General features: G+C 44.6%; 2 protein-coding genes across 3 annotated transcripts; one reads left to right on the top strand and one right to left on the bottom strand.

Moving 5' to 3' along the window:
- Positions 1–1,701: 1,701 nt before the first annotated feature.
- On the top strand, positions 1,702–5,915 carry HRH3 (histamine receptor H3). Of its 2 annotated transcripts, XM_030502761.1 has the most exons (3): positions 1,702–1,915; positions 2,161–2,327; positions 3,243–5,915. In XM_030502761.1, the coding sequence occupies exons 1-3, from the start codon at positions 1,702–1,704 to the stop codon at positions 4,125–4,127; spliced, it is 1,266 nt and encodes a 421-aa protein (XP_030358621.1). In that variant the 3' UTR covers positions 4,128–5,915. The 2 variants fall into 2 exon arrangements, with proteins under 2 accessions (XP_030358621.1, XP_030358622.1); XM_030502762.1 differs by lacking the exon at positions 1,702–1,915 and having other exon boundaries at positions 2,246–2,327; positions 2,649–5,909.
- A 12,567-nt stretch (positions 5,916–18,482) lies between these two features.
- On the bottom strand, positions 18,483–25,455 carry MTG2 (mitochondrial ribosome associated GTPase 2). Its single transcript, XM_030502760.1, has 6 exons — positions 25,184–25,455; positions 23,664–23,811; positions 22,970–23,085; positions 22,119–22,337; positions 20,517–20,655; positions 18,483–20,111 (listed from the first exon to the last, which is right to left on the bottom strand). The coding sequence occupies exons 1-6, from the start codon at positions 25,355–25,357 to the stop codon at positions 19,717–19,719; spliced, it is 1,191 nt and encodes a 396-aa protein (XP_030358620.1). The 5' UTR covers positions 25,358–25,455; the 3' UTR covers positions 18,483–19,716.
- Between the last annotated feature and the right edge of the window lie 427 nt (positions 25,456–25,882).

Genomic DNA, 25,882 nt, shown 5'->3' with positions numbered 1-25,882 from the left:
CGTGGCCACACTGCAGCCGCACAGCCGGGCTGCTCACTGCCCTGCTGGGAATTCACTCGGGTGTGCTGTTGAATCTGATCTTCCTCAAAGCAGCGCTGAAGCCATGCATGAAGTTCCGCGAAGCCTCCAGCCATTTATCCCACTGACCAGGAGTTTCTGGCACACGCAGCATCCTCTGCAGCATCTCTCCCACCCACAGCTCCCACGAGCCCACAGTGACATCCTCCGTCGGGATGCAGGAGCAGCGGGGACCGAGCCCTCCAGGGAGTGGAGGGGCTTGGGGACACTTGGCTCCCTGAGGAAGGGACACACCATGTCAGGCAGCTGCAGGCCTCATGGTGGGTGCCACCAAAGGCCACTGCTGTGGGAGGGTTTGGCAGGGTCCCTGCCTGCGCTGGCTGAGAGGTGCTCTCACCTCCGGGCTCTGCAGGTTGCAAGTGATTCACCATGATTTAAAAGACCCCTTTCAGGCTCCTCTCAGCAGGATCGGCACCCGCTCTCAGGACAGTGGCTGTGATGGTGGGTTTGAAGAGGAGTTCTGTGAGGCTGTAAGAGTTCCTGATGTGCAAATAGCTTTCGGAGTAATCAGAAGGTGACAAACCCCCTGGGCTTTATCTTCATGCATGTTTCTGGGTTTGCACAATTTTCCTGCTTTGCTTTTTTGATCTCTGTTCTTCAAAGATGTTCACAACTCATCAGGCTTTCCCAGAAAGAACACTGCTTGGCCAGCATCTCCAGCCAGCGTCCTTCTCTTGTTCCTGGTGTCGCTGCTCTGCATGTCCCTGTGTCACCCTCCAAAGGCAGTGACTGGGGTGAGCTGACCCTGTCCTGGGACATGAAGACGTTCCCAATCCCAAGGTGTGGAGCAGACACTGCACACAGGAGGTTACACACTGTAACCACAGTGGTAGGTGACTTCATCCTGGCGTACCACCAGCTGCAGAAAGCCTTCAAACAAAAGTTATTCTCTTCAGCTATGAAAAGCAAAGGGAGAGGAGGGAGCAGGGAGCAATAATCACCTCCCTGGAGCTGGGGCTGCAGGAAGGACTCCTTGGTTTGCAGACAGAGTGGCAGGGACACTCGGTAGAGTTGCCTGCTCCTGACAGTGTTTCCTTGGGCATCACCCTCCATGCTCAGCCTGCCCAAAAGCTCTCCTAGTTGATCTCTGATAAACAGACAAGTTGAGCCTTGACCTCTATTCCTCTCCACTGAGGCAGGAACCATGAGTGTTCCCCACGGCCTTTGTCCTGGGCGGGATGCTTTGGGGAAATGCAGGAATGTTCCTGTAGGGAATGTGAGGATACTCTCAAGGATGCTCCCAGGTTGAGGGGAAATGAGTAATGTAGAGGTGTTCTAGGGGGTGCAGGGATGCTCCTGGGTTGAGAGGTGAAAGGGGGATGTAGGGATGCTCAGAGGTGATTTGGGGATGCTTTGAAGGGATACAGGGATGTTCTGGGATAATGCAGGGGTGCTCCCGAGTTGAGAGGAAGGGGGAATGTAGGGATGCTTGGTAGAGAATCAGGAATGCTCTGGAGAATTCGGGAATGCTCTGAGGGATGCAGGGATGCTGAGAGCCCGGGTGCCGGTCCCACCGCCCGCAGGGCAGCGCGGGGCTGCGGCCCCCGGCGGGGCGGGGATGCGGGGCGGGCCGGGGCGGGGCGGGGCGGCGGCCCCGCGGAGCGGCGCGGAGCGGCGCGGGCCATGGAGAGCGGCGGGGCGCTGAACGGCTCCGCCGCCGCCGCCGGGCGCTTCGCCGCCGCGGGCACGGCCGCGCTGGGCGCGCTGATGGCTCTGCTGATCGCGGTCACCGTGGCCGGCAATGCGCTGGTGATGCTGGCGTTCGTGGCGGACTCCAGCCTGCGCACCCAGAACAACTTCTTCCTCCTCAACCTGGCCATCTCGGATTTCCTAGTAGGTAAAGTGCAGTCCCCGGCCCGGCCCGGAGGAAACTTCGCGGCGGGGCCGCCTCCTGCCCTCGGGGTCCCCTCCCGGTCTGCTCTGGCGGGGCCAGCTCCTGCCCCCCTCGACACCTTCCGCAGTCCCGGGGTCTCTCCCGACGTCCCGGCCGGTCCCGCGGGGGGCGGTGTGGGGGGTTCGTGCGGGGCGGCAGAAGGAGCCGGACTCCCGCATCCCGATGGAAAAGGACCGCTCCGGTTGCAGGTGCCTTCTGCATTCCCTTGTACGTGCCCTATGTGCTGACGGGGAGATGGATCTTCGGGAGGAGCCTCTGCAAACTCTGGCTGGTCGTTGATTACCTGCTCTGCACCTCTTCGGTCTTCAACATCGTGCTGATTAGCTATGACAGGTTCCTCTCGGTGACAAGAGCGGTGAGTCCTGTCATGGCAGCTACGGGGGGAATAACTCTCATCCTGCTTTATTCTCCAAACTCTCTGCAATAATTAAAAGCTCTTTGAATCCTCCAGAAATTATGAATGTTTCAGCCTGGTGACGGAAAGCAATAATTATCCACAAATACATAATTCAGCTGTGGTTTTAGATTAGTATTTGTGGCATAATTAAATCATTTCATGTTCAGACTCTATTGTGCAGGTGTTTGATCCCTTCCCTGATGACAGGATAGCAGCGTACGAGCCAGGCAGCGAGGTAAGCAGACCTGCCACCAACTTGCAGGCACTTCTTATCTCCAGGACAAAGGAGGGGATTGCAGCCGGGCTCCCAGCTTCTCCCTGGCTACCCAGGCAGTAGATTGCAGCACCAACTTCAGCAGGGCACAGCCCGCAGCTCTTTGAGTACGTGGTGAGATGAAAAAGCTCAGCCTTTCACAGGAGGTAGCACGCAGTTCACAGGCAGATGAGATCCAGTGCTGTTTGCTTGTTCCCTGACTCCAACTACAACACGGATTAGCTCCAAGGCTCAGCGAGAGCCAGAGGCAGATGCTTGCCTGGCCGGGGAGCTCAGTGCCTGCCTCTCCCCGGGAGGTACAGGGAGTAGCTGGGGACACAAGCAGTGGGGTGCAGCAGAGCGCTGGGCTCCAGCTAAGGCAGCGCATTTGCACTGAGCGGACGCCAGGTTTTGGAGCTGCAATATGAGGGTTCCGAGTCTTCCCTGCGGGAGTGTGATTTATCTAGCAATTGCTCCTGTCGCCTATGGCATATGAATTTGTTAAGACTGCTGGGATATTGCCTAGCAACTTTACCAGGAAAGCTAACAGTTCATTTGTGAAGAGCCTCAACCAGCTGGGGTGTGTGACCATGGTTAAGGAAAGGTTTCCCCCATTGCAGGTCGCCTACAGAGCCCAGCAAGGCAACACCAAGCAGGCGGTGCTGAAGATGGTGCTGGTGTGGGTACTGGCGTTCCTGCTTTACGGACCTGCCATTATCAGCTGGGAGTATATCTCAGGCCGGAGCATCATACCCACTGGGGAGTGCTATGCTGAGTTCTTCTACAACTGGTATTTTCTCATGACAGCCTCCACACTGGAGTTCTTCACCCCCTTCATCAGTGTGATGTTTTTCAACCTGAGCATCTACCTGAACATACAGAAACGTACCAAAATACGCCTGGATATTTTCCACGAGGTGCACAACCAGCCCTTCACTGAGGAGATGGAAACGAGCCCAGAAGCAAAGCTTTCTTTGAAATGCTGTAAGTGGGAGCAGAAGCAGCCAGCTGAAACCCTCGCCCTCTCCAAGAGCAAAGCTCAAGCAGCAGACTCCACGACCAACCTGGGTGCCAAAGAGCTGCTGTCAACAAGCTCTGAGAGCGCTGGGAAACCCAAGTGTTGCAACAAAAAGAGCTGTGAAAACTCAGCATCCACTCTGTCCTTAGAGAAACGGATGAAGATAGTGTCCCAGAGCATGACCCAACGCTTCAGGCTCTCTAGAGACAAGAAAGTGGCTAAATCACTGGCAATCATTGTGGGGATTTTTGGGATTTGCTGGGCACCATACACCCTCCTGATGATCATCCGTGCTGGCTGCCATGGCCACTGCATCTCCGACTTCTGGTACGAGACTTCCTTTTGGCTGCTGTGGATCAACTCGGCTGTTAACCCTGTCCTGTACCCGCTCTGCCACTACAGCTTCAGAAGAGCTTTTATTAAACTCCTCTGTCCCAAGAAGCTCAAGATTCAACCTCATGATCCCCTTCAGAACTGTTGGAAGTGAAGCCAGCCCTTTGTGTGGATAAGAGCCTTGGTTTAATACACCCGCGTCATGGAAAAGTACTGTAGCTTGCTGCCTTGGAAGAACCTGGGAGCACTGGTCTGGCACATGTGAGGAAGGCGGCAGTGAGACCACTATTAATTCATTCCAGTTCATCAACAACAAAATCACACAGAATAGAAGGGTAAGGGGGGTATGGTATTAGCCACAGGCACTGAAATCTCTGTCCTCCGCTTGTAGGTGCCACAGAAGAGTTCTGCTGCCACCTAGTCAGCCAGAGCCGCACTAGCATTTGGCTAAAATAAAGACAAACCCTGAAACATAAAAGCTATCAAAAAGAAGTATGTAACCTAAACCTCCTGGACATAACTACAGTTCACCTGTTTGCAGACCTGACTTTTTCCCCATAAACGGGAGGGTTTTTTCCTTGCACTTTTGATATTACACGGATGTGATGATACAGAAAGAGAAGAATGAACCTCGGAAAGAAAACACCTCATTTATCATCATTGCTACAGCAGCTACAGCTGTCATCTAGATCCCTGCGCTTGTGGTGCAATACATGTCCCTTCCACTCCCCAAGAAGGGCCCAACCTCTGCTCTAAGGAGTTCACAGGCACTCCGAGGCACCAAGCATTCCGAAGCACCCTGCTGGCATTCCCTGCTTCCAAACTGCTCTGATTTCTTTGCATCCAGCCACACATCGACCAGTGCTTCCCAGCACGCGGGGAGCTGTGCAGCAGGAGCACGCCTGGTCTCTGGCGCCGCAGGAGCCCCGAGGAAGAGGGCTACTGCACCTACATGAAAGGTGCCAGCAGGGTATCACCTTCTCCAGAGGCTCCTTCATGATCCCCCAAAGACGTTTCAAAACCTCTTCTGCAGGATCCTAAAAGTACTCTCTTGGCAATGTGGTAGAGACTGACAAGTACTGAGGGAAGTGAATCTTGTGCTTCTTTTCAGTTAGTGTCAGACCTCATCATTTTAGCAAGTTCCAGAACTCTTGCACATTTCCTTTTAAAACACATTATTTGAACAGAGAGCTGGGTTGAGCTGACCCAGGCAACATACGCACTAGTTTCTTTATTTTTAACACTTTTAAAGCAGTCAACTAATTCCACAGGTTGAGCACCACATCCAAGAGATCAATGTTTTAGCCTCAGTCTTAACAGAAAATCTTGGGTGTTTTATCTCTGCTTCCCACCTCCTGTTTCATCACACTTGCCCATTTATCCTGTAACCTCTTTGGGGACAGAGGTTGTATGATCATAAAGCAAAAGACTTCAACTGCCCATCTCTGTTGGCACTGCTCAGTGATATAGTAATACAAATACGTAATTAGTTGCCATGGCAAAGCCTCATATTTAACAGTACCATACAGGGAAGCTCAAGATCTGAAGCCTGAAAACCACATTTACAAATGGAAACCCAAATGCTGTAAAGTAGCACCCAAAAGCTTATGGTGTCGTGATCGCCATTTACACTTCGCTGTTGTAAGCAAACTGCTTTTTGGCTGCTGCTAGGAATAAAAGAAAATGCTATCCAGCTTTCTTCCAGTGATATGTGTTGAGTATTGACCAGTACTGTCACCTGAAGTCAGGTTTTAAAAGATGTCTTGTGTATGTGACATTTCAGTCTTGTGACATGTTCAGTCAGACCGTTATATATGGGTTAAAATATATCCTTTGAAGTGTAAGTGTACTAAGAATTGACATTCTGTACTGCTGAGCCTGCTTGTACCCTTCCTTGTGTCTTCTACCTTCTGAAAACCCCAATAAAGTATTTTTATACAAAGCTTGTCAAATATTTTGTGGTAAACAGGGTGGAAATGATACAATCCCACTGAAGGCAAAACATCTATGGGTTTGCCTGAGGAAACACTTAAAGCCTATACATTTTGCTAACAAATAGTTTCTGAAACAGCTGAGTTCTCAGACCTCTGATGAGCAGATTCCTGACTGCACACTAAGGGAGTGGTGAGTGCACATCACTTAATCCTTTCCACCTTTAGCTCTTTTCCAGAGCATGATACATGCAACTTGGATCTGGAAAGGTTACATCAACACCAACTCTTCCTGTGACTTAGCAAATCCACTGACCTGCCTACAAATGACAAAGCCATAATGTGAACAAGGTCCCAGTTTCCAGCTGTGGTTCTCTTCATTTGTTCATAAAGAGAAGCAGCACCAGATCATTCAGTCTGATGAAAAGCTACTGACTGTGTTACACCTGAACAAAAGGGTAGAGAAATTGTTCTCTGTCTTTTTATTTTATTTCTTTTTTCACCTGGTATTAAACAGTGGTCGCCTACTTCACATTCTCATCCTTTAGAAAAAGGATTTGGTTTTCTTCTTTTAAAGACTCTCCTGCATGACCTTCACTGGATCAGTGGAAGGTCTTTGAAATACAGTAGAGGCCAAATAACTGTAAAAATGATAGTAAATTGGTTGCAAAATAGGCTCCATTTCGTATGTGCTCTTCCATCATTCAAAGAGCCAGCTTTCTCCAGCTGGAGGTTTCATTAGCTTCTGAAGTCATGCCCACAACTCTTGCTCCTGTACCATGTCTTTTCCCCTGTACCACGTCTTTTGCCCCTAATGACACAAAAGCCTGTTTCTTGTACCTACAGAGCACATACCCCTTTGACATCCTGATTTCTGCTCACCAGCCCTCAGCACGCTTGCAAAGAAATGTTGGTTGCCAACCACTGCCTCCAGAATCATTATAATACTACAGATAACTACTGAAAAGGCAAACCGGGTACCAGTTGTTTAACAAAACTGTGTGAGATTACAGGATAATGCACCTTGCTGGCTTCCTTCCCTTCTCCCTTTCTGGGGGGATTGGTTTTTCACAGAAATACCCTAAAACATAACCCAAAGCTCAGGAATCTTCTTAGCACAGACATTTCTGCTACTTTAAGGGAGAGAGAAAACTTAACAGGAAAGATGATTCTATGGTTCTATGATAAAGGTTCACCTAAGCAAACTCTCACTGCTTTCTGTGGTTACCAGCTGAATCTCGGACAGACCAGACCTGAGAATACCTTCCACACGCTGGGTTTGTTAGTTCTGACTAAACAAATGAATGAACAAAGAATTTACCCTGTACGAGAGATTTGCCTGAGCAGGGACTGGTAATTGGGCTTAATACTAGAATAAAATAGGAAGATGCAGAGGGGGTAGTTTGGGTTTTCCTATTTCCTCCACATTCCAGTACATGTCCAGGATATAAAACTGCGCAAGAAGAGCAGAGCCAAGCACCAGGGAACATGTAACAAGTTATTTTAGTAGGCTTTTTTCCCCCTCTTTCTATAAATTTCCTGTTCCTACAGAATCGTGGAATCAACTATGTCGGAAAAGACCTTTAAGATCATCAAGTCCAATCTTTACAAAACACATTAACATTCCTACCTCCAGAACCAGTTTTCCTGCACACGATGGGCTGAGCAAGCAGGCATTTAAAAAGGGAATTGCGACTGTTCAAATTCTGAACATGCCTTTTTTCCAGTGGCCTGAGCCTCCCATCTCAAATTCTTAGCTTATGATGAAGCATTTATGTACTGAAGGCAAACAACAGGTTTTCCCCTACGTCTATTAGTAGTAACTTTGTTCAAAAGTAATGAGACCAGCTTTGAATGTCAAGGTGACATTGCAAGTACAGGGACTAGGAATTCCTTTCACATGTTCACACAGTCAATAAGCTGAAGTTGGAAGCAAAATACCCAGTTTTAAAAGCCTCATAACATTCATAATATTCACAGGGAGTTGCTGGAGAGTGGTTTTGCTTTCAGTGATGCATAAGACCTGGATGTACCTGTACTGATGTGCACATGCCAGCCATACAAGCACCGTGCTTCCTTAGAGTCCCACTAGTGACAGCAATATACTTCTGTACAATTTAAAGTCCTAATGATACTTGCCTCTGAGCTTTCAAAATGCGCTTTTGGTCTTAAAGTCCTTTCCCAGAGTGAAGAAATGGATACGTGATAGCTTTTTACAGTGTTTTTATGGTCTCTGACCTCCATATGGGCAGAATTACCCCAACTTGCCCAAAAGTAATTTTATTCACGGGTGCTTTTGCAGGGAACGTACTTCTATTCCTTCTTGAAATAAGTGCTTTTGCCTTGCCAAGAAGAAAAATAACTACTTATGCCTGGCCATGAGGTCACACCGGAGCCTGGTTTTCATACTGAAAATGTTACGAGCTGGTTTGAAGTTTTAGAGTAGTTGATGACTAATTCAAATATGCTTAGAAGACTACTTGAATTCCGCTCATTTTTAGTGTTCAGAATATAAATATCTATATGCATTTGGAAGAGGCAGGGACTGGGGAGCTTCTAGGCATAATCACATATGAGCTGTGAAAATGCATTACCATTAGACAAGGCAGGGCTTCTTGGCAACTAGTCTATCTATACGTTTTTGCTATCACACCTGCTAAAAAAATGCCTCATTCCTATTGCCCAGACATACAGGGAGCAGGCACGACCTGCTCTCCAAATCCATGGAAGAAGACTTGCTGTAATTATGAATATGCACCAAATATTTGTGGAGGCATATAGGCTTCCACACAGAGGAGAACCCCAGCTATTGCCAGGGAGAAGTACACAATTTATGCAGGGAGTGTTGGCAAACAATGTTCATGCAGCTCTAAATTGTACCCAGGAGCTTTTTAAAAGAAAGAGGCTTGTGATTTCCCACAAGACCTGTGCAGAGGTGATGCCAGTTCCCTCCTCTTCATACAGACCCACACTCCATTAACTCAGAGGATGTAAAGGCCACCAAAATGAGGTCTGTGGTCCTTTCACTGAGCAGCATCTGCATATCAATAAACTATCAAAGAACATTTTTCAGCACAGCTATAGTAATGCTTCCTCCCTAATCACCAGTAATGAGAGATCTCTTTACACACATAGAGGGACTTTGCTCCCACAGCTTCTCTCAGTGCCCTTCCTCAATTACCGTTCCTTAGTTTTCTCTCCAACCTGCAGTTATATAAATTGCTCCATTGTTTCAGAGTCATCACTGAAGCTTCATTAGCTCAAGTAGAAGGCTAGAGATGGAGAGAGAACACAAGAAGGAGCTTTTGTTGAAAAACACCTGTCTGGGATAATTCATGGATTTGCCAAGAGGGATGGGCTTAGAAATCAGGAAGATGTGATTATATTTTGATTTGAAAGAATGCTCATGTTTTTCATTCCATGTTTGTAAATCAACATTCATTTTCACAGCAGAACTAGGATGGAAGGACAATAGTACCCTTGCTAGAAGGAAGCTTAACAACATGATTTTGATGAGGGAGGATTAATTTTTCACAACCCCAGCTCCCATGCAGTGACACCAGCACAACTTTGTGGTACGGACTTGGTCTTGAAAGAGAAGAACTCATTCTGCAAATAGATGAGACACAATAAGGAGCATTATTATCCTTACTTCTGATGGGGGAATTACAGACAAGAACAAAACCACTTTGCTAGCTGCCCTGGCTCAGCGCCACAAAAGGGAAAAGCTCTCTTGATTTCTAATGCCACAGAGCCAGTCTCATGCAAGATGTCACTGATGCCCTTGTGGATAGCAGGGAACTCACAGCACTCCTGTGTTCCCTTAACCTTGACTTCAATCTCCTCCTTTCCTCCTTGCACAATGTACTTTCTTGCCAATCAGTTGTATTTGCAGAATTAAGGGGCTTTGAAAAGTAACTAGGAATTCTGCAGGGCAAGAGGTATTGTCTATAACCTGGTAGCATCATTTTGTTGAGCTATGAAGCTATCATTGGCATTCACTTCAGCAAACCCACTGCTACCTGGAAGAGGAAAACTCGTAATCACACCTCAAAGGTAAGAAAGCCCAGATCTGCCTCTAAACCTCTTGTTGTGAGCTCAGGAATGCTGATGACTCACTGAATCAGCACCATTTTTACTGCTATAGTCTAAGATGCATAAGCATTACTTATTCCTAGGTATTTACAAGCCCCCCATTTTTACTCCATAATTTACGAGCTGCCTGCACAGTCTGGGTACAAAAGAGAACTACTATTTAATCTAATTAACAAACATTGGAGGTAGAGCCACACATGCACCTTTGTGGGGGAAGAAGAACACTGTTATTTTCCCATTTGTACAATTCTACAACCTGAAATGTTTTTTTAAATGACTCAGATGCACCAAGCTGGACTTTCTGTTGTGTTGTGAAGGCTTTTCTTATACCTCAAACACTTGTCAATAACTCCTAGGACCTCCTGCCATAACATGCAATGATTATATATTAAGGATGGCAAGGAAAGGGTATGAAGGTATGTAGGGGGGTATGTGTGTACAAATACCACAAGTATCCCTCCTGTGCACGTAAACGCACAATTCATGATAAAAATAGTGTTTATAGGCAGGCTGTGCCCACAACTGAGGCATCTGTTCTTTTAAGCACAGAAATGCACCTGACTTTTAAATGATTTTAAACCCAATATCCTAGGATTTAGCAACACAATTAACACTGAAGGAAAACTGATTGTAAAGTAGTTCATAATCTCACTCGAGGCATCTCCGAGCACTCACAAACAACAGTTCTCTGCTAGAAGGGCAGTGACAGTTCCAGCAAGTGTTTTAGCTGGTAAGTGGCAGCTCACACACAGCTTCAGTCATTAGAAGCTGGTTATTGAACAACAAACAACAATGGGAGTTGCATATATCATTCCTTGAACATGAGGTTGCACGTACACCCTGCAGTGTTCGTCAATTGGTGGTGCACTGACAAAGCAGAGCAATCACCCTTCATTATGAAAATAATCTACACTCTAAGAAGCACAAATTTAATAGACCATTACAGCTAAAGCGCTGTTGAGTATCTCCAATACAGTTTGTATTCAAAATATACAGGGATAACATAATGTGGATAATACCTGCATGAAGCCCGTGTGAAGCGCTCTGAGAACCAGGAATTAAGCTGTTATTCAAGAGCTTTCATGAAAGTTATAAGTAAGATGATTCTTCGTTGCTGTTGTTAATACTTTTAATCAAAATGAAGGCTGCAAAGTACTTTACAGAACTATGTAGACAAAAGAATGCAGATACACAGTAAATCTAGAGTAAGGGAAAGACTGAAGTCAAACAAGCACGGATGTCTGCAATTGCAAGAATACAGCAACAAGGTAAATATATATAATTTCAATTAAAATAGTTACTATTGAAGCTCAACATGACCCGGCTTCAGTGTGCACTTGCTGCCCAGAAACCAACCGTGTCCTGCACTGCACCCCCAGAGCGTGAGCAGCAGGTCAGGGAGGGGATCCTGCCCCTCTGCTGTGCTCTGGGGAGATCCTCCCTGCAGTCCTGATCCAGCTCTGGGGCAACAGCACAAGAGGGACGTGGAGCTGCTGGAGCGAGGCCAGAGGAGGCCCCAGAGCTGCTGCGAGGGCTGGAGCAGCTCTGCTCTGGAGCCAGGCTGAGAGAGCTGGGCTGGGGCAGCCTGGAGAAGAGAAGGCTCCTGAAGGGGAGGCCTTAGAGCAGCTCCAGTGCCTAAAGGGGCTACAGGAAACCTGGAGAGGGGCTTTGGACAAGGGCCTGTAGGGACAGGCCAAGGGGAATGGCTTTAACCTGCCAGAGGGGAGACTGAGATGAGCTCTGAGGCAGAAGCTCTTCCCTGTGAGGGTGCTGAGGCGCTGGCACAGGGTGCCCAGAGAAGCTGTGGCTGCCCCATCCCTGGCAGTGTTCAAGGCCAGGTTGGACACAGGGGCTTGGAGCAACCTGCTCTAGTGGAAGGTGTCCCTGCCCGTGGCAGGGAGTTGGAGCTGGGTGAGCTTTAAGGTCCCTTCCAGCACAAACCAGTCTGGGATTCTAAAACCTCAGCAGAGGACAAAAATGCTGAACAAATCCTTTACGAAGTTCTCACTGAGAATAACTCAGCAGAGTGAAGTAAGCAGAACTGTTCACCTATTTCACACAGGTAAAGAGCTGAAATCCCTTAGAACCTCCTCTTCAGAAATCCCACATGCCCCTGACCTCTGCTAAAAAGTGACCATCTCAAAAATGGTTTCCCAGAACATGGGTTTTATAAGAATTTCCTTTGAAAAACATAGAATTCCAACCTTCCTTCCTCTCTTGAGGAAGGAAGAGAGTACTGAACAGAAGGCTAAGAACTGGGAAATCAACTATTTATGGTTATTATGATCAACTCAATAACCATGTTTTCACTCAGCAATTAATTCCCGGAGTACCATCACTACACACCACTTGAGCAGAGTGCCTTTCAATCACCATTTGGAAATAGGAGCAGTTGCTAATCAATATTAATCACAACTGTGGCTTGACAAACTCTCAAATCAGCGGGTAAAACAACAATAGAATTGCCTCCTCCACACCAAAGCAACACAAACCACAAACTTTAGTTAGCTTAAACATCACCTGTACAACAAGCTCTGACAAGGTATCTGTGTGCTGGCAGGATCTACCAAACTGCCTCAGAAAAACAGACACATCAACTAGCAAAGACAAGAACAAGCATAAAATGTTTTCTGAGAAAATCTGAACAAGTTCCCTTCTTTATTCAGTTACATTTATGACCCTCTGCAATTATTTTCTCCATTAATAGATAAGCACTCAGCCTTTACCAGCATGAAAGGGGGCATCCATCTATTTTTGAGCTCGACTGTTCACTAAAAGCAGATTCCCAACTGTGCACTCGTTCATTGACCTGGTTAGTTAAATGTAGGATTGGTTTTGTTCCAGACTAAACACATCAGGAAATTAACTTCTGCAGCACTAACTTAATTTAGTCTTAATATTCAATTCTAGAACTGTTCTGTGTTGCTCAGTTTCAGAAACCACTTCAGCACATTTAGGAAGCATTTAAAAATCCCTGTCGTCAGAACATTTAACGAGTGATCATCATTTACATGGATTAGTAACACCAGTTAATAAACTGCACACGTTTCACGTGGCAATTTGGTACCTGTCTACAAATCAAGTTTTATTTACTGTGAAATAAATCCTCAACACCTTCCAAAACAACATTAGACTCAAAATTCCTAAAATCCAGTGGGATGTGGCTTTTCCAGCCTGGAGAAATTTGGACCTTACCCTGTGATTCAGTTTCCACCAGTGAAAGAAGGCGAATAAATGTAACAGAAGGCACAGTACGTTAAAAAAACAAATTAAAAAGAAGATAGGATGTAAAACACATTTTCAACCCCCAAAGCCATTTTGCTAATGGTGGTAAATTAGTTAATGAAGCTAGAAAATGTCTGTTGAGATAGAAACAGCAATGAGTTAGCTTAGCAAAATAAAACACACGTTTTTACACCTACAGCTCCAGGGGCCATAAGGACCTCGCACGGCTGGATGGGACTTAACCCATCACACTTCAAACCCACAGCTTCCCAGAACCACAGACTGGTTTGGGGTGGAAGGGACCTTAAAGCTCATCCAGCTCCAACCCCCTGCCACGGGCAGGGACACCTTCCACTAGAGCAGGTTGCTCCAAGCCCCTGTGTCCAACCTGGCCTTGAACACTGCCAGGCACTGAAGTTACTGGATGTTACCAGGTTTTGTTTTCCTGTCCTACTAATTGCTGTACAACTCTTTGAAACTTCCATTCCATGTCTGCTGTGGGGGTGGGTAAGTGAATAAAATAATCATTTTCTAAAATAATGCAGTAAAAAATTACTGATTTAATAGAGTGACCTTTACCAGGTTCTTTTCTAAATGTGATAAATGTGTGTCCTGTCTGGACAAAGCAAAGTAGCTGCCTAAACTCATCTTCCTGATTTGTAACAGAGGAAAACAACAGGAAATGAATAGCCACAAACCAGTATGATTTCATGAATAAGATAATCAAAATATGGATACTTCATCCGTAATATCACAGATGTCTTCTGGACAACCAGTGTTTTAGCAATTACATTGCCTCATGCAAATGCTTTTCTTCATAAGCATTTTCCACTTTTAGTGGAAGATTAATTCCTCTAGATTTCGCCAGTGAATAGCCAGCTTCCATCAATGGCTGATTAGTGTGTGTACAAAGGATGTGTGGGGTGCGGATTCACATGCCTTGGGAAAACAGCGATGCTCCAATCTCAATGGTAACCAAGCACCAAGGAACTGAATGTCGAGGTTCAAATGAGAAATCTTCCAATCTTAGCCCGAGCTTTTCCATATGCTGGAATTGATCCCAAGCCATAGATGTTTTGTACATATATTGACTCTTACCTCCACATTAATTGAGTATCGATTTCTCCAGTTAGAGAGACAGAAAAGGCACCAACTGAGGATTTGAATAACAAAAGAGAATTTGTTCTGCAGTTAGTTCTAGTCCTGCTTTTCACTCTGTGCTAATAAGCCTGGATCTAAGTGCATTTCTAAAGCGTGCATTTTAAAAGGTGATTTTGTCTGTATAAAACATTTTCAGCATTTGTGAATAGGCACAAGGCTCTTCATAGTTTGTGCCCTATTTTACCCAATAGTCACAACATCAAATAACAGCATTTCAGTATACTGCAATGCTACATTCAGGTTATAAAAACCCCAACAACCTGGGCCTGGGTCACCACTGCATTATGCCAGAGTCACTCCAATTAAAATTAATGGAATGTTATCAGAATAAAAGGGATTCTAACAAAGTAACCAGCCACAGCCATTACCTCTTACTGAACTGCAGCATGCAGACATGAGTTAGTTATTAAACCATGATTATATGGTGTAGTAGTATGGATGGTCTTTTCAAAAAGACTAAACTCATCATTCTGGAGATATATCTGTAATACAAAAGAGTTATACCTTGGTGACATAACTATAGCAATGAGCAAGGAACAGAAGGAATGCACACTTCAAGGAGTCAAAGCGAGATTTCATATAAAGAAGGTCAGAGAAAAAAAACCCCACAACCCTGTGGATAAGAAATGAGATGTTGTTAAGGCCTCCTCAGACAATTCTATTTTCATCAGGAAAGAGGAGATGAAAAATTATTCTCAGGGGGAAAATCAAGGACAAACACAATCTCAATATTAAAACAAGGCTGATAAAAATCTCTGTGCCTTTGTCCTGCCAGCTTGGTTTTATGTCTCAGAAAAATGGGCACATACCACATCATAAATTTCAGAGCTGCACAGAGAAAAATCAAGAGTGCAGCCTGAAAGTAGATTTGTTCCATTATCAAGAGCTGCAGAATCATCCCTTATCGTTACTGGCACACATTTGCAACCTCCCCTCCAAATATTAACAACTCCAGTTTTTCCAGACCTCTGCAGTGCAGGCACAATTAGGGGGAACTTGTTAATGGGGCACAGCACTGGAAACTGCAGTATGGAAGACCAGAAGAGAACTAAGCTGTTCTTTAAAGGCCAGGCACTTACCAACATTAGGATGAAGTCTGGCAGTATCAGGATGAAGTTTTAATCTATATCAAAGCCATTTTCACAGTGGCAATCTTGCTACCAGTGAAAGTGCATTTTACACAACGATCGTTGTAGAGTATCAACATTCCTTGTCTTTTAACTTCCATTGCAGAGTTCACAGTTAACACAAGTGTTCCAGCAGCTTGTCTCCTCTCTATTTATGTTCCACTTGCCATTCAATTAATAACTGAAGTTGCACACCTGCGACACACCTAACCTCTCATCCAACATTAACCTTACAGTACAGATGCCACCCAGCGAGCCCAGTTAGCAGTATCCAGTGGAAGACAAGACAGCAAAGACATTAGGTTGGTGTTCTGTACCCAGCAGCCTGCACAAACATATGCAAACTATGGCAAGGTCCCATCTCTCAGCACCAGCACCTCTGGTTCAGAGCCATGCCTGCAATTTGAATCGATGTTTTAAAACAACAGGTTATGAGTTTTTAACCGTGTTCAGGTCAGAGTCCCTATTCCCTTTCCACCAATTGACTTAAAACTAAGAATCACTATGAAGGGGCTTAATAAATACACATACCACAGTGAAAGAGATTTCACTTACAATGGGAAAAGAAACCAAGTGAGATGTGACACTTGTGTTACCCGCCCTGAAAGCAGGCGGGGGGGGTGGTGGTGTCAGGCCGTGCTCTCCTCCCAGCACCTTGTTGCACTTCGAGCTTGAACCACCAAGTGCAAGCTCAGAAAGAGTCTCCTTTTCATTGCTGTCAGCTCAATTCCTTGCAAACACCTTCTGATTCACTTTTAAACATATTCTGTAAGCCAAAATAAAAGGGCTTCACGAAACCATAAATAGAGCAGATTGCAAAATACACCATGCTTAAACACACTGATTGAGTGTTTTAGTTAATGTACTGGGGTGAGTCCTCAATATCTGTATGTTTAAAAAGTGTGGCCCTTTCTAATTGCTTGTTTTACATTAACATTTTCTTTTTCTGCTCAATTGATACCACCCACACTTTCCATGAACTTACAAAGAGGGAGAGGATTGCAAATAAATGTAAAAAACCCCACAGTCAGCACTAAAATACTGTTATGATCATGTACTAAAAAATGTATTGAAAAGGTGAGTCCTAGAACTGTAAAGCACTAAATAAAATTATGGCTCAAGCTTCACTAGGAAATCTAAAATAGACTGGACTTCAATTCACATTAAAATAAGGCTTATTGTCAGAATGAGAAATAAAATCCTCCACCTCTTTTGTCAGCTTGAAAAGCAAGGACAGCATCAAAGGTTTCAGCAGAGGAAAGCAAAAGCCCCTTAAGGAAAGCCATGCAGAAGAAAGCCACGAAAACCTCCCCAAAGCCTGAAACAAAACCAGTCCACGCACCTCAACCAAGAAAATAGTGGGAGGAAATCCTACAGAACATCATTCTTCTCTGAAACAGTTCATCATTCTCTCCCTTAACCTGGTTATTTTTTATTCTCTGTTCCTAGACATCAGTTTCCTTTGTAAATACCTCATCTTCAGCAGAACCAGAGGTTACTCCTCAGTACCGTACCTCACCATTAGAACGGGATGCAAGAGATCTTCATGCTAAGACCAAAGGAGCACAGTGGAGAAATGTGACCCAAGCTATCAACTCCGGGTTGTGCTGAGCAGCACACAGCCACTGCTGTTTGGCATAACCACAGGGACCTCCAGCAGGAGGTCACTTCATTTGGTATAGCTGTAGATCAACTACAGCAAGTTCAAGCTTCTACAAAGAGTTGTTCCAACACTAAAGCTCGAGCTGTTTGGCACTTTTCATTGACAGACGAAGGAGTGTGTCCTCCTGTAAAGCTCCTCCGAACCCTGTAAGCATGTGGTTAGGAACTTGGTGCTGTTATCTCAGAACAGGTGGCTGAAATGTTCACAAAGAAACCAATTACACGATCAATTGGAGCTGTCTAACAACCTGCTGTGCTTTTTGCACATCAGTACACAAAATACTCTCCACTCAACAAACTGAGGTTGCATGAGCACTAAGAAAGGTGAAAGCTCCTGTGAGTACAGAGGCATTTACAAGAGCCTCTATCATTTTTGGACTGCCAAATACTAAAATACAGCCAGAGAGAACACAAAGGTGTCAAATGTTCTGCAAAGAAGCTGCACCAGCTTTTGTGTTCAGGCCATCTTCTCCTAGCTTTATTAAATGTGGCTGAAAAACATGTAGCAATAGAAGGAAAAACAACAGTGAAGCCTCAAAATGCTGCACAAAACCAAACAGGACAGAACTGAATGTTAACCTCTGCCTAATTCAGTTTGGTAAAATCCCAGGGATGAAGCAAGCATGAAACAAAACATGAGTGACTTTGGGATTTAGTATTAGTTTCTATTTTTTCCTGGTCGTGTTTATACCAATATCACTGCTTATAATGCATAGATTACTTTCCACACCTGATCACAAATACTCAGAATGTGAATTCAGGAGAGGTAATAGCCTTTTTTGCCCATGTTTCTATTTAATAATTCAGGGGTTTGAATTAACCTTGTGCTTTTTCAGAATAAAACCCTGCTGCTCTTAAGAATAAGCAGGATTATGCACCTTCTGCACCTTCTTTCTTATACAGGCAGTCAGCTCTAATTCATAACCATAATCACAGAGCTGATCCCAACACTGATACAAGCAGGAGGGTGCAGGCTGAGCTTTAATTCAGAGATTGAACAAGACTGCCCCTTCCCAGCCAGAAGCAGGCAGGAGAAAAAGCCCATCATCCATGGAATCCAGAAAGCCAGTCTGTCAAGGATGCACCATTCAGAAGCATTAGAGTACCAGATGAAATCAAAGTGTGCAAAGTGATAGAGAGAATTATCTCCTTCACTGTAGTGTAGAGAAAGAAGTTAGAGACTGCAGCTGATTGCTTTTTTAAACCCACTCAGGAATTCCCACTACTGCTGATAGAGTAGAAAATAGCCAATTTGAGTTTAAACATAATGAAATCCTTATTTGCAAGCCAACAAAGCTCCATCAAAGATAAGGGATAGGTGCATGTTTTATTATGTACCAGTCTGTCCTTAAAACTACCGTATTTCCTGAAAAACAAATCCCAAAGCCAAGCCCACAAACCTCTTCCTGTTTTACGATGGTGTCAACAAGTTTACTTGGTACTTCACTGGTGCAACGAAGTACCTGCAAGGTCTGTAATTCCAGACTGCTGGTGTGGAAGGCAAAGTTACCCTGCTTTAAAAATCAAGAAACATAAGTAAAAGCTCATGAACAATTGTTTCTCTTGGCTACTTCAGTATTTGTGTCTCAGTAGTGACAAGCCTGGCAGGGTCCCTTACAAAAAGGCTTTGATCAATATTGACTTTTCATTAGCAAGATGATAGTATTTTACACAGAACACAATGTGAGTATACAGAAGCAGCTCTTCTTTTAGCATGAGGAGAGGGCAAAGACCCACTCTAATAATAAAGATTACTGAATTCCTAGAGAACAACATTTAAGAATACTGTCCACAAAATGACATAGTAAAAGAAAAGGGGGGGGCAGGAGGCAGAGAACTGTATTTTTCTTTAATTTGGAATATTTCAGCCTACTTCTCAGAACATTGCTTGAGATTCCTCGAGGAATCTGGAAGAAAGAGAAATTGGAGAACTCAGAATTGAGTCTCAAATGACTGTCCCTGGTTAGTTTATAGAGCCAAGTAGCTGCTACCAGCATTTAAAGACAGTTATTTATTCATATTAAGGAGGAAATAATTTTAATGATTAATTGCAACTGTTTCACACTTCTCCCTAAGACACAGAGCAGCTGCGCTTCCTTTGAGAACACAAAACAGAACAGAAGAGTTTAATGGATGACTGAAAGTGTTATGGGTCCACGTTATTTTTATTTTAGACTTTTTGACTAGTGAAAATGAGAAGTCACTTCACCCTGATCCAGAAAGCAAGGCAGCAGCTCCTGCAGATCCTAAGCTTCAGTCGTTTCCACTAGACAGCACTCTCTTCATTCCACAATTAACCATCCAATGCCAAACAAGATCCAGGTTTCCAATTCAACACCCAACATGATTACAATTCTCCAATTTTGTTGTAAAACACCTGAGACACCTCAAAGGGGAACAAACAAATATCTTCCCAATGCACAGTCCAGAACAACTCCAGATGCTGTGTCCTTGCATTTAAAAAAACCAAACCACGCAGATGCAATCTAATCAAATCATGGGGTTTTTTCCCTCCTTCTAGTATAGTTCCCAGTTCTGGTTCCTACCACTTGACTGGGCTTTGCCCACGTGATTGTTCTGTCTTCACATAAGCATCATACAGTTCTCTCAAACAGAACAACAGTTCCTCTAGGTTGTCTCCTGTCAACGCAGACAACGCAATGACCCGGTCAGCTATCTGTTCTTTAAGGAGTGGCAGATTGATCCTGGACTGAGCAAGGTCAATCTTATTCCCAATGACAACACAAGGCCTCTCAGACAATCCTTTTTGATATTGTTCCAGTTCATATTTTAAGTCTTCCAGCTGAATCCATGGCTGAGACACAGAGAGATCCACCACATACAAGAGAAAGCGGCAGCGTTCAATATGCCTTAGGAAGGCCACGCCGAGGCCCCTGTTTTGATGAGCACCCTTTATTAGGCCAGGAATGTCAGCAACTACAATGAGAGAAATTCCACAGTGAATCCAACATATCCAACAACAACAACAAAAGGTCAAAAAAACCCCAAAAAACCCCAAGCCAGCCTTTTACTGGCCAGTACAAGTACTTCCAGAATTACACCTTAATGCATCAATATCTCACGTTAAGTATAGCTGCTCTTATCTTTTAAAACACCTAAATTCAGTTTATTCCAGAGAAGAGAGAACACACATTGCTAGTTTGTTATTAAGGGCACATATAAGTGAATGTGAAATAGGTTTTCAGCATTGTTTTGTTTGAAGTTCTTTAGAACTAGCACGATTTCTACAGAACTGCTAACCTCACTTCTGCAGCACTGCAAACAACCACCCCAGTGACCCAAAATGCTATCAAGACACACACAGCGTACTACAGTTCCAACCTGCTACTTGCTCATAGTCCTGATAGTGGACGATGCCAACGTGGGGGTTGAGGGTTGTGAAGGGGTAGGCAGCCACTGCTGGCCTGGCACGGGAGATTGCTCTCAAGAGTGATGATTTACCAGCATTGGGAAAGCCCACCTGGAACACAAACACTTATTAAAGCCACGGTTCTGGGGTAATCCTGATAAAAACCAACCGTAAGCTTCGGCAGATGTGGCAAGGTTCTTCCAGGATGAATATAACATTAATTTTGCATACTAAGTTCTGAAAAGCATCCTGGTTTTCCTGTTTTGTTTGCTCCTAAAGCCTGGTTTGTGAATAAGTGTACTTTCTCATGAACATGAAACAGATCAAACACTGAAGGATCCACTTAACTTTTTCGGTGCCATCTTAAGTATTTACTTTGTCCAGAGCCAAGAGGGTATAAACCATGAGACCTCTTTTACATTGTGACACTTCATCCAGCACTTTCCATTTTATCTGTGTTTTCTATCTCTTATTTGTTATTTTCCAAAAGAATTCAGAATTGGCTTTGTCCTTGCCTCAGTAACACAGTTTGGCCTATAAGTAACACACAAGTTTGGGATTTCACAGCTCTTCATGGACTCAACATCAAAAAATTAAATTGAAACTTGGCCTTCCAGGGAGAAGGCAAGAATTTAAACAAACCTACCCCAGAAATTAAGACATTGGGATATCTTACAGTTGTTAAATGTTATCTATGCAGGTGGATAATAATCCCAGATGAAAGTAAATTAAATCCTAAATTCTCCTATTTGCTGATGTCGGACACTTGTCAGAGGAAGTAAAGTACAAAGCAGATTAATCTCAGATTTCCAAACTAGAGCCAAAAACATGAGAAGCGGACCAGACTGTCCAACCAGTCAGAGAATTATACATATTGACCCACCAATGCCAACTCTTTGCTTAGTCTCTAAATTTACAAAATTCTGCTACACCAGACAGTTATTCTGCAGTTGTTGAACTGCTGTTATGCAGCAAAGCATCATTTTAACAGCTTTACCAGCTGGCCTTAAAACATTTACATGCTCAGATAGGAAAACTGCTTAAGCCCTAAACTGACTTCACATTCATGTCTAAATAGTATTTTTTATTTCAGGGGACGCTAACCCTGGAACTAACAAAGTCAAACACCTAATATCTGTAAAAAGAAAAACATAGGGATGAAATAGAAGATGATTTGAAATTTATCAATTTTGGTTTAAAAAAATCCCACATGAAAGCAGAAACTAATTTAGAAGCACTCTCCATACTGTGATGTTCACCTGCAGAATCAGCAGACAAAGCCTCCTGCACACCAGCAGAAAGCCTGTTAACCACTGATCAGTCTCACACATTGCTTTTCTATACATAACGTTGGTTTGAGCAGAAGCAGGATGACGTCAAGGATCAAGAGAGTGACAGCTCTGCAAATCACTCTGGACACCCTTCTACCAAGCAACAGCAAGAAAAAATCGAGTTGCATCTCTAAACAAGCAAGCCAAGTGGCTAACAACAATGTTATCAAACATTATTTCTTCAGTCAGTCAAGTGTCATCCTACAATGATAAGGAAGTTGAAGAACCAAAAGCAACACTCACCAGTCCTGCATGAGCTGTTGTCTTGAGTTCCAGATGGAGGACCCTTTCCTGCCCTGGTTCTCCTGGAGTAAATGTTGTTGGAGCTCGGTTTTCATTGGAAAGAAAAAAGCGATTACCTTTCCCTCCAGCTCCTCCATAAGCTGCAACATACTCTTCACCATGTCGAGTGAGGTCAGCCACGACTTTCCCATCCTCCTTAACCAATGTACCTACGGGTACCTTAAAGAGAAGAGAGATGCCAAGTGTTAAACTGAACTGGAAGTCTGCAGCAGAACTGTCTTCAGCAGATCCCTTATCAGCTGACTTCAGATTTGCTGAAAATCATTCCTCCGTATTCTCAACATGAGGAATCCAAAAAGAGAAGTGGACTTCACAAGGCACCTTCTGAATCCAAACAGCACTGTGAGGCATTTACAGTCCATTAACATGTTAACAGAACCAAAACCCTCCTTCTTTCCTTTTAAGAAAGGAGAAAAGGAGCCTAAGCACAGTAGTGAGCTGAGAAACATACTGCTTCTCATGACCAAAACAGGCATGTTAAAGAAATAAAGTATGAAAGAAAAATTCTGCTCCTGTTTAAGAATTCTGTGTTACAACTCCTTTAGGCATATGACCTATAGAAGTAAAGCAAATCAGGACAGTATCTGTTTTGGCCAGATGTACCTTCCGAAGGAGTCTAATTTTTACAAACACCTTTACAAGCAGCTTGATCTGCCTTTGTGCCAACCAGCCCTGTCTTAGCAGAGGCAGCACACACAGCTCCCAAAAACACACACGAGATTCTCTCACAGTAACCTTGAAAACCAGCAAGACAAAGCTAACACAACAGCATGCAACCTTCATTTACTTACTTTAACATACAAACATGCACCGTTAGATCCGTAACAGTTTTTATTTCCTCCTCTCTCTCCATGAAAACCCTGATAAAAGGGGAGGACTGAAGAAAGTGATTTCATTTGCTGGTCAGCTGCAAAGCAAAACGCACGTATTTTAAACACCAGAACAGGCACAGAAGAGCAACCTCTTGCCTGTTTTTTCCCTTTAGAATACTGCATGAATGAATATCCTATTTACTGTCTCAACATATCAGGGAAGACTAATATTAATGAAAGTTGTGATGAAGTTTAACTGCCTTTACTATTTGTTTATTAACCATGCACTTAATAAAGTGGTCATTCCAAAAATCAATCATTACAAAATGCTCTGGGAAATTCATTTTCTAGATTAGCTGATTTTGCAGCAGGGTGGTGGCAGAAGCAGCTTTATCCATCTTAATATCTGATCAGATCCCAGCCTTATCATAACACAATCAGGCACCAGCCACCAAAACGTCTGCAAAATGATTTTCAAAATGCTTTCTAAGGCATTTATGTCCCTGTTACCACAGCTCAGGACAAAGCTTAAAAAGCAAAAACATCCAGAAACACCCACTTTAACATTTTTGACATTTACTATTTCCTACCATACATGTAGAGTTGTTTTTGCTGGGGCAGTGGGAGGGTGTTAAGTGATAAGACAACACAAACTAGATTTACTGAGCTTTACCTTTCAAAATGACATGACCCCCATCACCTCCATTTCCACCATCAGGACCTCCAAATACTTTTCTGGGTTCACTATAAAAAGAATGGCCCCCTCCTCCTCCTTGTCCTCCAACCACACGCACTTTCCGGTGATCCACAAAGTAACGTGTCTGTAACAGAAGTACAGGTTATCAGAGTCATCTGCTAAGAAGTTAATGTTCTGCAAAACTCAGTAATATACAGACCTGCTATTTTTAGTCATGATGGGGTCCATTCAACAGTAAGAAATTGGGACTGTGCTGCTATTCACAGATCAACCAAATACAGCACGCTAATACAAAAAACAGAGTTTATTTTTTAAGTATTTTTAAGAACCCTCTTAAAAGTACATACCTGAGGCTATGTTGATATAACCAATGCAGCAGCTCAGATGCCAGAGATATAAAATTCACATTAAGGGAACTAATAACAGGGACAGCATCCTTTTAATACAGACATATAATGCTGACAAGTAGCTCAAGGAAGGTACCACACTACAAATAAAACTCACTCAGTAACTGTGTCCCTATTCAAACAAACAAAATATATACATGAACTTTTTACTTCTTGAAATTGAACTGAAAGCTACAAAAGAGACACAGTATGGGTGTGGGAGGGATATTCTCAGACTGATTCACTGCTTTCTACACCAGGTGATGAAATTAAGGCAGACTTCAATCTTGTAACAACTAAGAAAAGTGTAAAAGACAAAGAATAAAAAGCAACTGCGAACACAAGCAGAGGAAATCTTAATACATGCCCAATCAGTTGCTAAAAATATATAAAGAGAATTACATATCTTGGCTCTATTTCTGCCATTAGCATTTGACTAAATACACTGTACGAAGTTTCAGCTTTTGTGCCAGCAAAATAGGTTTGATGATACTGATCTTCCCCCAGGAAGCAGAGTGAAACCCCCAAGGGAAAACACTAGAGAAGTACATTCATACAGACAAGTGAATTTGCTTATAATGGGGATGAAAAGAGAAAGCATGACCTTGATTGTGGTAACATCCAAATTCTGCCCGTTCCTAAGGGACTTCATAATGAGAATGAGCAATAAGGGTCACCTTAAATAGGCCAAAGAGCATTTGAGGGAGGAAAAGTCGTCTTCATGTTATTATACCAAGAAAAGCAACTGACAAACCCCCATAACTTTTGATAATTACTTATACTGCGACCGGTGATTTCTTAAAAAGCCTTTTATAAAAGCATTTGGCACCACCACACGGCGACACAGGAAATTATTGCTTTAAATGGGAAGCGATGTACTGAGCATTAGAAAACAAGATTTTCCATAGACTCTTAATTAGAAGAAAAACGTTCCAGGGCCCTGCAGTCTCTCTGACACAAACCGCTGTGTTTGGCAGCTGACTACTGTGCAAGGCTACAAAAACAGGGAGACACAGACCAGTCTCTTAGCTTTAAAGCCATGTAAGGCTTTTTGCTTCCTCGACCTGTGCACACACCGCAAACTAACAGCCGATTCCCTTCAGGACTCACCAGTTTCCTTTCCGAAATGATTCTTTTTTGCCTCAGCCGCCGGTTCTTTGAGCACCTCACGCACGTTGTGGAGAAAGTCACCGGCCGGCCTCCCGCCGGCAGCGGCACCGGGCTCAGGAGGACTGGCTTCCACAGCGGCCGGCTGCGCAGCACGGCCCAGCACCGCGCCAGCATGGCTGGGGTCCGGGATGGGATGGGATGGGACGGGACGGGACGGGACGGGACGGGACGGCTCCGGCAGCCGCCGGGACAGCCCGTCCGGAGCGCAGCCGCGACCCGCCCCGGCGCTGAGGGCCCGGCCCGCCCCACGGCCGCACGCAGGCGCGCTGCTGTGGAGAAAGCGCGGGAAGCGGCGTCCATAGCGCCGCAGTGCTCTTCAGCCGTCCCCGCCACAGCCCGCGGCTTCCCCTCACGCACCCGTTAGGTGAAAGCCTCAGCGCGCCGTGCCCCGCAGCGCGGTGCTCCACAGACCTCAAGGCTCGGTGTTGGGATCCCTTCCCTCCAGGGGCGCGCTGGGTGTCCTGCCCGTTTTAGGGCGCTAGAAGTCGCTGTCCCCCCAGCGAGCCCGGCGCGGGCAGCGGTAGCGGCGATAACGCGTGTGGAGGCGCTGCCCGTGGCGCTGCGGGGTGACTTGCGGGTGTCCCGGCGCCTTGAGGAGCCCTCCTGCGCCGTCGGTGAGCGTGGCACAGTGCCCCTGCT

Source organism: Strigops habroptila, chromosome 13 (genome assembly GCF_004027225.2).
Source record: "Strigops habroptila isolate Jane chromosome 13, bStrHab1.2.pri, whole genome shotgun sequence".
NCBI lineage: Eukaryota > Metazoa > Chordata > Aves > Psittaciformes > Psittacidae > Strigops > Strigops habroptila.
This window is presented reverse-complemented; position numbering and strand designations above follow the sequence as displayed.